Source organism: Varroa destructor, unplaced genomic scaffold (assembly GCF_002443255.2).
Source record: "Varroa destructor unplaced genomic scaffold, Vdes_3.0 BEIS01000004.1, whole genome shotgun sequence".
NCBI lineage: Eukaryota > Metazoa > Arthropoda > Arachnida > Mesostigmata > Varroidae > Varroa > Varroa destructor.
In genome coordinates this window covers 15482008-15493431 of record NW_019211457.1, presented here as the reverse complement: position 1 = coordinate 15493431, position 11424 = coordinate 15482008, and the positions used below count along the sequence as shown (strand labels likewise).

The 11424-nt window shown below is 40.5% G+C and overlaps 1 protein-coding gene and 1 long non-coding RNA gene across 19 annotated transcripts in view; one reads left to right on the top strand and one right to left on the bottom strand.

Moving 5' to 3' along the window:
- Pkc53E (Protein C kinase 53E) overlaps positions 1–11424 on the top strand; it is a 247332-nt gene that overhangs the window by 207277 nt on the left and 28631 nt on the right. For 12 of the 18 annotated variants that reach the window (XM_022801463.2, XM_086985906.1, XM_086985901.1 and 9 more), the window contains one exon: positions 7300–7844. The exons of 3 other annotated variants lie outside the window; for them this stretch is intronic. In XM_022801463.2, coding sequence (XP_022657198.1) covers positions 7300–7452 — 153 coding nt within the window. In that variant the 3' untranslated portion in view covers positions 7453–7844. Of the gene's footprint in view, positions 1–5565; positions 7201–7299; positions 7845–11424 lie in introns of those variants that run through there. 3 more of the 18 variants (XR_015325533.1, XR_015325532.1, XM_086985902.1) reach the window with 2 other exon arrangements.
- On the bottom strand, positions 1536–7285 carry LOC147755892 (uncharacterized). The gene is made up of 3 exons (XR_015325543.1): positions 7191–7285; positions 3691–3832; positions 1536–3135 (listed from the first exon to the last, which is right to left on the bottom strand). It is a non-coding gene; the product is annotated as an uncharacterized LOC147755892 (long non-coding RNA).

Below are 11424 nucleotides of genomic sequence, written 5' to 3'. Positions count from 1 at the left end.
TATATGTCTAAACCTTGTCTGTAAATTTAGCAGCTCAGTTTAATAAGCCGTTTCTATAGCTGCAGTTCGAGCACAACGACAAACATCTGATCATTTCTCTATCAGGTATTTTTAGCTGTCTTTCCGCCAAACCTTTTTGTGTGGCACTTTACGACCTCAGAAACCTTAGCTTGATATTATTTTTTTTAATGTTTAGAAGTGTCTCTTAATTGTTCGAAAACAAATACAAACAGCTTGACCTGAATTTTAAAGAAAATCATTTTCCTCTTTTGTTGATTTTCACCTCATGGCTAGTAATTACCGTGTTGTTTCATAGATGCTTCAAAAAACCTAAGAAAAGTTATTGATATTTTACCAAGTGGATGATTTCGAAAACTTGTTTACGCTGTAAAAATGGTCGAAAGCATTACTAAATAGCGCGTTCTTCCCACCACGTTCTCTGCATGTCAGAGTGTTTGAATCATGTGAGCGATAACTTCTGCATATCTTGTTCTATACAAGAATAGCATCACATACGTACGCGACGTCCATCGTAAAAAAAGGCCTGCGCATCGTCATGCATCGGTTCTTTAACTCTCTCACGCCAGTAAAACGATGGATCCCTTTGAACAGCGCGCAGCACACAATGTTTGTGTCGTCAAACTTTTAGATTTACATACTATTTTTTTGCAGAGTTTTTTTTTGCCGCTATCATAAATGGTCCGTCTAATTTTGAGCGTTCTAAGCATTCCAAAACGAATTGATTTTTGTCATTTTCTTTAAATAATTTACCTTTACTGACGTGTTGTAAGATCACAATATTTTTTTTAAGCTATATATATATATATATATATATAGGCTGACAGGAACTATTGTAAATATGCTGCGCTTATGACATGCTGGAACATAGATATGGCTGGTTCTGGCCGTGACCCGATTGCTAAAAGGCCCTGGGCTGCTTCCCTACGAGTGGCTTTCAGTACAAATCACAGTTCTGCCAACGATGCTGGTCATCATAGGCCTTTGAGACCCAAAGCTGCGGTTCCTTACGCTGCTCGGAGATTACTTGTATTAGTAGTGTCTGAAGAGAGAATCAGATCAAATAGAAGAAGGCTCGCTAATTTTTGAACGTTTACGTGTTTATCGTTTGTTGATTGAGCTCGGGTTCTGCTTTGCTTGCTAGCTGTCGGCTGAGTTTTTTTAGCTAGGCCGTGGATCCTGTCAAAGTTTTGTGTTTTTTGCCAAAAACATTGCTTATAGCAGTCGTTCTACGCTTGATCAATTTTCGTTTTCATATACCCAGGATTGTTTTTGTCTTAATTTAACGATCAGCTTTATTAAACTTTTAATTTAAATATTTTGCCTATTTTTTATTGCTGTCGTATGTGGGAGGCTTGCTTACGTCCATAGCGCTGATGACTATGATAGTATTTCGGGGCAGGCTATAACGTGCAGAACTCTCAATTTTTTTTGTTTTGTGTACTATTCTAAATAAAATTACAATTGATCGTACATTATTTTAAGGTACAAAGTTGTGTTTTTTTCAACCAGTCGTATATAGTACAAAAATATCGGTTGTTTGGAACTAGCTGTTTTATTTCCGCTATTGCGTATAGATTTTTCTAGACAATATTCCAATATGTGAGAAGAAACGTTTTCTAATGCAATTTTTCTGTGTATGCGAAGAACATGTAACTTTTCACTACGAAGTTATTCTGCGTAGTAGAAACTTAGCCGCTTGGAGTTGCCATACCGAAGTTATACAGAGCTGAAAAGATAATTGTTGAATTTGTTTACGTTCATTAAGAAATGTTTTGTGAGTATTATGAACGCCACTGTTAATCCATACATTTCTTAGATCGTTGTTTTCGTACTTTCCCGCTGACAAAGTTGCCCTTAGCGATATTACCATAAATACGGCCTAGAACTATCTTCTGAGCTAAGTTATCGCAAAAATATTAAAGTTCCCGTATGCGCTAAAAAACAACTCTCTTTCAATACGTGGTGAGAAAAAAATGGAAAACGCTAACTATGACAATTCTATAATACATACCGTTAAAGTTCGTTCGATTAGAGTCGTTTTAGTCAATTGACATACTAAACACTGCCAAATTAAACAAGCAACTTGAAATAAGTACATCGAAATTTCCCAATTATTATGAGTCTTTTGGTACTATGAGAGAAACATCGGGTGTTTGATCATTTCATACTGTTCCATTGCGTGTGGGGCATTCTCAGTTATCCTCTTAACAAGTTGATCCTTACGTGAGCCTGCGTCTTGTCGATGAGAATTTTTACAAAAAAGCCTTTTCTACAGTTTTCATCGATTTTCGTAAAGCTGATACAGCTGTGCCAGTTTCCATGGAGGTATTCTTTCGCACCTGCGCGTTGAGTTTATGACAAGTCTGGTAGTTTGCAGTTATCTCAGCTGTTGTATCTTCTTCTACGGCGCATCATATTTTCTCTAGCCACTATACATTTTACTTTGACTAGCAGACGAGCTTGTATCGCGGTGTTCTCCGGTACTTCCTGGGCATCATCATCGAGGTACCCATGTGTTGAGTCCGGTGATCACGGCCCACGTAGGAAATTCGATGTATGTATGCCTGCATATGTACCTTGGTGAACAAGTGATCAATCGAGTTGGGTCGAGATTTTCTTTCCGTTGCAGTAAGCTTTTACAGCGACGAGCTCGATCATCACCACAACATTTTCTACCTCACAAAACAATCACAACGGTGTCGGCCCTATATGACAGCACGCCCAAGTCGAAGTTGTCGCTGAAAGTCGAGGCATCTCGCCTTTTATGTCTTGCTTATTGCGCCTTCTTGCAGACCGACCCACGAAAGGCCGAGAACTTCGACGAGCATTTCCGCAAGGCCGATGTCAAATTGTCCTGTGTGAACAAACAGGTGATGAAGGCGGCTCAGGGACTCGGCTTTGAAGGGTTCGATTTTGTTAATCCGTTTTATGATGGCGCCTCGGTCTATCTCAAATAGACTTCGTACGGCGTAGCGCACCGGCAATGAGGACAGGGAACGATTGCTAAGCCAGGAAAAGGCGGCTTACTTGCGCGAACCCGAGTTAATACAAGATCGGCTTACTACAACCGCTTCAAACAAATAACCATTGTACATTTCTGCAGCAAGAATTTGCCTGTAAGTTTAAAGAGTCAAATTAGGATCTCCGATCGAACATTGCTCGACTAGATTTCATAACCCTCTTTCTACTACCAACAATGAATCTGCCTTGTCGGCGATAGCGACTATGAAGAGAAGAAGGAAGCAGACAGAACTAGCAAATCAGACCTGGTCAAGATCCAGATTCGTTTCGAACCCACATATAGATCTGAATGAGGATTAAGAATATTTGTGGATATATACGTCACTGTCTAAAACATACAGACGGGCGGTTCCCGCTGAACATCCGATTTTACTCAAACCCACAGAATACGTTAGACATCTTATCCGTAAAGGGTCGCAAAGTTTTTCCGTCAGAGATTAATGTTCACATCTATACGAAACTACCAATACCACTTAAGGCTCGTACGTCGTAGAAGCTTTTGAAGGCTCTTGATGAGCAAATAATCCTTCTGAACATAGATGTTCTATCGTCGCAAACCTAATGGTCTAATGATGACAGATTGGCAAATCCACTTAATGAACCTCTTGTACAGTACGGAGCCGTAACAAAGGCAAAACTCATACATACCTGATATAAGCCAAAGTAAATAACTTGAATCTTCGAAAGAGGCATCCGCTTTAGATCTCTAATGTGTAGTCGACATCGGATGCCAAACATACCGCGTCACCAACGATCGGTCGCAGTTCTGAACGGCCACAGTTACTCGATCCTTGATGAAGGATCACACCACAAGAGACAGGCTAAGCAGTTTACCGTTAAATTTATATGCAGATAAGAGTAGAGAGATGAAAAGGAATATATGTTCGTAAACAAACTTCACTGGTGAAGTGCCCCACTAACAATACGATACTGTATTAAATTTAAATTGGGCAAAATCAACCTAGGAGACGACTCGGTCAGGTAGTTCATCTATACGAACTAGATTCGCTTTTCGAGGTATGGTTGCGCGAGCCATTGCTCTAGGTGCTCCTAAAAAAATAACCATACTGATTATCGCAAAGATCAGATTATCAGCCAATACAAGCCTGATTATCAACAATGATCATTACTATTATGACGATGACGCCTGTCACAATGAGAATGTTACTTTGTTGGAACTGTGTCTTTTTTTCAAAGGATGAGTCATTGGAGAGGATGAGTAATATATCGTTTATAATAGCTTTTCACGTTTAGGCAGAGCAGCATCTCATTGACTATGACTGTGCCGAGATAGAATCCTCATAGAAAGATTTCTGAGATTTCAGTCCATATACATTGTGGTATAACATATGTCTGCGTATATGTGCGTGCGTAGTATCCAATTCAAGAGAATTTCACTAAAGATATGATAGTTATCCAAAAAAAAATTCTATATTAAAGAAAATAAGCGTAAAGCCCATCATTCAACTAGGGCTGCCTTAAACTAGCGTTGTAAGAAATACTCCCCAGTTACGGTGTCCAACAATCTGAATTTGCCTAATGTTTTTTGTGTGACGTTTAGCCTCAAGATTCATTAGAACGCTCGAGAAATAAAGTAAAGGAAGCATCAAAATGGGCCTGTGCCCCAGGCATCTTACTACCCATAGCTCGCCAGAAAATGACTTCGTGTTCATTTACGGTATCTGATTGTTAAATGTTCGTGTGTAAACTTTCCGTACATCAGGCCGTTCCTATTGCGTAGTGTCCGACAATGCTCGCTGTACAACTGAACAAAAATAAAAAATACGCCTACAAAGAGATGAGCTGCGTCATTACGATTACGAAACGTGCGTCGGCTGCTAAAACGATAAGACGAATTCGTAAGGAAAATTTGAATTGTAGTCGATGAGCCCGACCGCGCCTCTTGCCTCGCATCTGAGTTTCTCCGTGTTCACAGGGTGATCTCTATCGCTTGAACGCGGCACGAGCCGATATAGTAAGAAGCACAAGATTGGCCGCACGGCTTCAAGGACACTTAGGCCTGTTGCTGATGCTAGCTTATATGGTTGACATAATGTAGCTTTATGAAGAACTTTGCTTGCTAGTAGTGAAATTGTACCAAATAACAGAATAACTGGAAATGTTTGCGTTTATAGCCCATTCCACTTGTCTTGATTGAGCCCCCTCGTGTCTTGCTATCGCAAATGGCTATGCCAAACCTAGTAGTCCTGCGTGCACGTCGCCTGACAAAACGGACTGAAAAGTGTTTCCTGGAAGTTCCCTAAATGGATGGAGGATAGGCATTAAAGAACATTGCTAACCTAGTAACAAACTAAGCTCTGCGAGGAAACATATGATTGTTCGTACTGTTATAATGATGTTTATTTATAATAATTATCTCCTATGTTTTGAGTGTCCCCTGATCAGTACGTGACGTTATAAACGTGATCACATTAAATCTTTCTTCGCTAATTTTCCTTCGAAACTAGGCAAGCTCTTGTCGATCGATATTTAAGATAATCTTTTATTTGCGTTTGTGGTCAGGTCATCGTCCGTACGAATACTGAGTGAGCATAGGATAGTTGACTGATCGACGAGGTACTGGCTCCTCGGACACAGCGTACATATATCTTTTGCTTACATTACATTGGAGGCTGATAACATTATTATCAAGGAAACTATTGCTACTAGATCAAGGAGATTCCGCTAACGAAAGTTGACAATACGATAAGAATGAACGTCTATGACTTGAATAGCTCAGACAAGAACAACCAGCAGTTACAGCGATGACCAACTTCAAATTAGATCTTAACTTTACCACCGTAGCCATTAGCGTCCAGTCACTTTCTGTTCATTAGCAGTTACGTTTGATTTTCCATAGAGTGGACGAAAACAGGACTTATATATATATATAAGTTCCGGAATGTCTCTTATTAGTATACATATAACTACTATTCTCTGATACAGGCCGCTAGACGACATGCAGGAAATAGGACAGAGGAAAGCTAACAATTAGATAATCATGAAGCAGGCACACAATAATGGTTACGGTGTCGACTGGTCTATCGTTCTTCCCTTCGAGATGAAGATGTGCGCCTCACGTTGATCGTATTGAAAACAATATTGTTACACTACGAATATGATATTATCACTACCCAATGGTTGATACATTTATATCTACTGTTGACTTATATACACCCTACCGAAAATTTCCTTCTCTCCTTTGAGTTTGCTTTTATCCAATGGCCTTTTATAGTTTTCTCTATCTATAACAGAACTGGCATATAGCGAAGGCATCATATGACCGATTGTAAGTAACATTTGCTTACGTACAATCAGACATAATATGGTTGAACAAAGCATAAAAATGACACGATTGTTATTATGGCGAGCATATACAAATAAAAAATGGTCGACATAAACAAGCGGACATGTCCTGTCCTGTTGTATGCTATACATGTATGCCTTAGATGTTTCACTGGCGCCGTAGTTTGTTGTCGTATCGTAGTTCCAGCATTTGTCATGGCTGCCTGCGTCTGTTTCACATTATCCAAAGTATTATAATATTTGTAGGAAGGATTAGAAGCGTATCGCCAGATGCATTTAGATTTAGTGCAGAATGATACGCTAGCTGTCGTGTCCTGATGTAGAAACTGATGCTTTCGTTGGAAAGGAGCCTATTTCTAACTGGGCATGCGCGAAAAAGTGTGTAGAGCATCAGTGTTTATATGCAATACACTTGTAGAGATAACGGCAGCAATGCTGGTGACGTACCAGTCCTGCAGCGACCATCACGTTAAAGTTATGGTAACTCACTGAATTTTAGACTTTTGTTCAATTTATTATAGGATGCAAACTCCAGACTTTTCTTGCTAATACTTCACACTAAGACACTATTACGTACGTAAATTAGTAAAGCAATTAAAATTATACGTTAAAGAGAGTCAACGAGGTATGAGTATGTTATTCTTAAAGGTGTAATTTTCGACGGTATAGTATTTAGGCATTTATGATGATTTATATACACATGTTATGACACATATACTGACAAAGCATGAAAACTAGGGTCACGTGCGAATACAGTAAGTGGTCTTATATATATATATGAAGATAATAATTAACTTAAAATCTGAAATTATCAATACATTGTATCGTAACGCGTTGCTAACCTGCAATTTCGTATCTGTGCGCGTTCATCTTCGCCTTGTTCCCGTGTATCTCTTCTCGTCATCGCTATTTGCGCTTTTCTACGCTTTCGTACTCGGTTTGATCTTCCAGAAACATCGCAAGGATGTGTCCAACTTCGACAAACAGTTCACAAGTGAGAAAGTTGATCTCACGCCGACGGATAAGCTTTTTATGATGAATCTTGATCAGACCGAATTTCAAGGATTTTCCTTCCTCAACCCTGAGTACATTCAGCATATATAGACCGCTCACCGACCTATCTTCTCATTCTATCAACCATAACCGTTGGCAGTCGACCAAGCTCAGACTACTCTGCAGCTTCCACTGTTACTTGCCATAGTCAAGACACTGGTAACGCGTCGGTTCGAGGTCGTTGCGAGGCCTTGACGACGAGAGAACTTTCGCCAGTCGTCCTGCTGTTCATCTTTGCCACGAACGAAGTTTAGGAGGGGTCGAATTCCCCGGTGGGAAAATCAAGGTAAATATATGTGCGCCTAAGCAGGCGAACCGCAAGGCAGCCAAAAGGTATAACACTGACAATATAACCTAAGCAAATGAACGATACGAGTGAACATGAATCATCCGGAAGAACGAATTGGAAAATCACGAAAACAAACAAAACAAGGAACACGTTCTGCTCACCATTGCTATTCATTCGATATAACTGATTCATTAAATACTAGTAGCTACTGGTAAATGTACCAATATGACACATATGTAATATAGGTCTGTCGAGATCGGGATTGGTAGAAACACTCAAAAATGACATACAATAATAGTAATAACAGTATAAAAGTGTTGACAAAAATTTGTTGCTGATGCCAGACTGGAATTATGGAACACGTATATATATATATATATATATATATACATAAAGTAAACGCCAAAAACTATATAATGTTGTGGAATAGTAATTTTGTGAACGCCACTCAGCAGTAACAATACAATCAAAACAGTCGAACCCATTAAACACCAGAAGCAACAGCTGAATCAGAGAATTAAACCTTCAATTAGTTGATTTTAAGACTTTGGTAATAGGTGCCGCTTGCGAAGTGATATCCTTTACTGGCAAAAAATAGGCTGCTGGCCTGGCCGACCCGCTTGTCACTTGAATGTTGGCCTTCCAGGAGGTCGAGCTCAGTGCAACAGTGAAACCCTGTACACTAGTTGGTAACAACCGAGGCGTACCCGTTCAATACGGCGTTGTTAACGTGCGACTAGGCAAACCTTTCAAGTCATATCGATACGGGTAGGCCCGCGTACCCTTGTCGGTCTCATCACGAATTAACTTAAACATCGATCTCGTGGCTTTTCGTAGCGCGCGTGTCATTTGCGTATGAAATGCTAATCGAAAAAAAGATGCCAATATGATAGAGCCAAGGGCTAAAAATAAGAAAAGACGAAGCAACAAGGCAAACACCTCCGTCGCTTAATGATTCAACCTAACTCCCATATATCTATCAATCTTCTTCTCTCGTTCGCTCAGGCGCCCTCTTTAACCTAACTCATGACCACATCGTAGAAAGCGATCACGTGCTCTCCCAATTTTTATTGCATATAGCTGCCAGCAAAAAAAAATTAGCCGCTCTATCTGTTAGCAACTACTACCAAGGATACTTCACTACCGTGGCTATCAGTAACCTCGACTAGACTGTTATGTTAATTTCTCCTAGTCTACAATCAAGTCACTCAGACATAGGAGCAAAATGAGAAGGATCTAGTTAAGTCACAGAAATTGGTCAGTGAATTGTCATTGGCCCTCAACCTACATGGGTTAGCTGATCGCCGCCAAGGTCACCTTATGCTGTTAATGATCATCCGATTGATGACCTGCTAACGAGATTCTAACTAGAAGGTGAAGGGGTCGGGTCTATAAGAAGAAGAGAAGCAAACCAAGACCAGATAATATGACACAGTCTGTCAAATCCAGATCTCCGGCGTGGTAAGAGGATGATACATAGCAAAATTGTTTCCCTGTTTTTCTATGGCAGAACGAGAGCAGAGAATTCGATCGAAAGCTAACGCTGATGTAACATAGGACATTGTTTGGCCCACTCCTTCTAGTACTACAGCTGAGGCGACAGTAAAGAACGATAGCGGCAGCAATAATGTCTTAAGGTATCAGTAAACCTACGATATCCTGTTATAATCGAAATACAGATAATTATCATAGGCATCGTGCGGCTAGTCCTAAAAAAAATTGTTAGCGCACTACAATCAAGCGACAGTGTGGATATAGGGAAATACTAGGTGTACTGAAGACGCTGGCGGCAAGCTATCGAGATGCTGATAGAAGAGCTGTTAGCTTACGATTTAAGCTTAGCGAGATTTCTATGCCTCGCACCAGTAGGAAAGATCGCGAGCTTTATTCGGTCTAAAAGTCTGTGTTTTTCTAACATGGTGCATATACTGACGCGGTTGTCCGAACAGCGTAGAATAAAGGCATCTTGTAGGCCTTTCAAACTGCCTTTATCTCCATTACTTAGAGTCGTGACTGCTTTATTAGAAGGGTAACTAAAGATTGACGCCGACATATGGTCGAAGGGTATGCTCGTCAAACGCGTCGTGTTGCCTCCCGCGAGGAACTGATTAGTCGAATACTCGATCTTCGCCCTTCTAGTGATTTAAACATGTACAGCCGGACGCCATTCAGCGTCTACGGCGTTACTATTTATCGCAGAAATAATGAAATCGACTGATTTTAATTTAGTCAGCATGATTAGTGTCAGCAAAAGGAGGCATTATGTTGCTCGTTAACAACTTGTTCAGTTTTGATAGGCTAAGCGGGGTTGACAAAACGGAAATGTTATTTACTTTTTAACTAGCCCTCCACCTCCACCCCTGCGAGTGAAAAACCGCCATTTTATGGTAACGACGTTAATTAACTGTGTTAGCCTTTACAATTCCTGAGCTGTTATAAGGTCTAATATTTAGGAAGAAATAAATATATGGTATTGTAGATATATACATGCATATATCTACAGTATTTTAACATACGTACTGCGAAAGCCGCAAAAGTATCGTAGGAAGCTATAATAGATGCTATTTCGGGGTATCAGATTATCGCAACGGAGATCTGGAAATGCGCCATCCCCCGTCGATTCGATAATGGTATTAAGTGAGTTATCGCGGAATTGATTACACCTCTTCTCGGAGGAGCTGCAATGACTGACTGTTGCCTTTCCAAGCTTCCCATTATCCGCTCGTCTCGTATAGCGGATTAGGAAATGTTTGACATCAATTGTCACACCAATTTGGTCCTAAAGCAGCAGCGAAAACGGACGCCATAGTGAATGAGCAGTGCTGAATGTTTCTCCGCGTTGGCAGCCGTGCTTGCAACACCTAACGTGTTTCTACATCGCTGCGCTGGCCAATACATTGATCCGAGTAAGTTTGACAGATCGCTTCGTTAAGTCGATGAGCTTGAACTTCGGCTCTGTAACGCTTCTATCCTCGGTTGACGATGCTGGCCTCGTGAACTTCATAAGCCGTAACGATGCCACTGCATCGCTAGATCTCTATCTTTAAGAATGAACAGCTACAACAAAGACTTTACCCTCGCCATATACCAAGAATCAGCACGGCCTTGTAATCCTTAAAACGATGGAAGCCAAACGGTTACCGAGGGATACACCTCGACCGATACTTCCAAGGTCCATTTAAGAAAAGTTCGGCAACGGGGCAAGAAGGAAAACGGATGTCATTACAGACGGACACGGAATCTCTCTTGATTCAAGTGCGCAAACGATGCCCTCGACAGACAGACGATGGTCATAGCGTTCTTACGCGTGTGGACACATGCCGCGAAGCCAACTTTCTTGGACTCAACCACCTCTCGCCTGTGATATCTCTATTGACGTTATTGACCACCGAGTGTTATAAAGACAAGCCAATAGTGCAACAGCAGCATACATGGACGTATGATTATCTACTATTATGAAGAAACAGGGGCCGATGGACGAATATACCAACAGCTGCAACAAACTTATCTACTAACAATCCAGTAAAAAAAATATCGAGCATGTTGAAAAAAGAAACGATGAGCCTAAACAAACGAGCAAAGCAAGCCGACAGCTTAACGTAGAAGTGTGTTTTACTATTACATTACTATAACGGATATCTATTGATGTTCCTTAATACGAACCTGCTATCATTCGAATCCTATCTTGATGGTTAAGTGCATATAAACAATGTGTATGAACTACCTAACTCTAT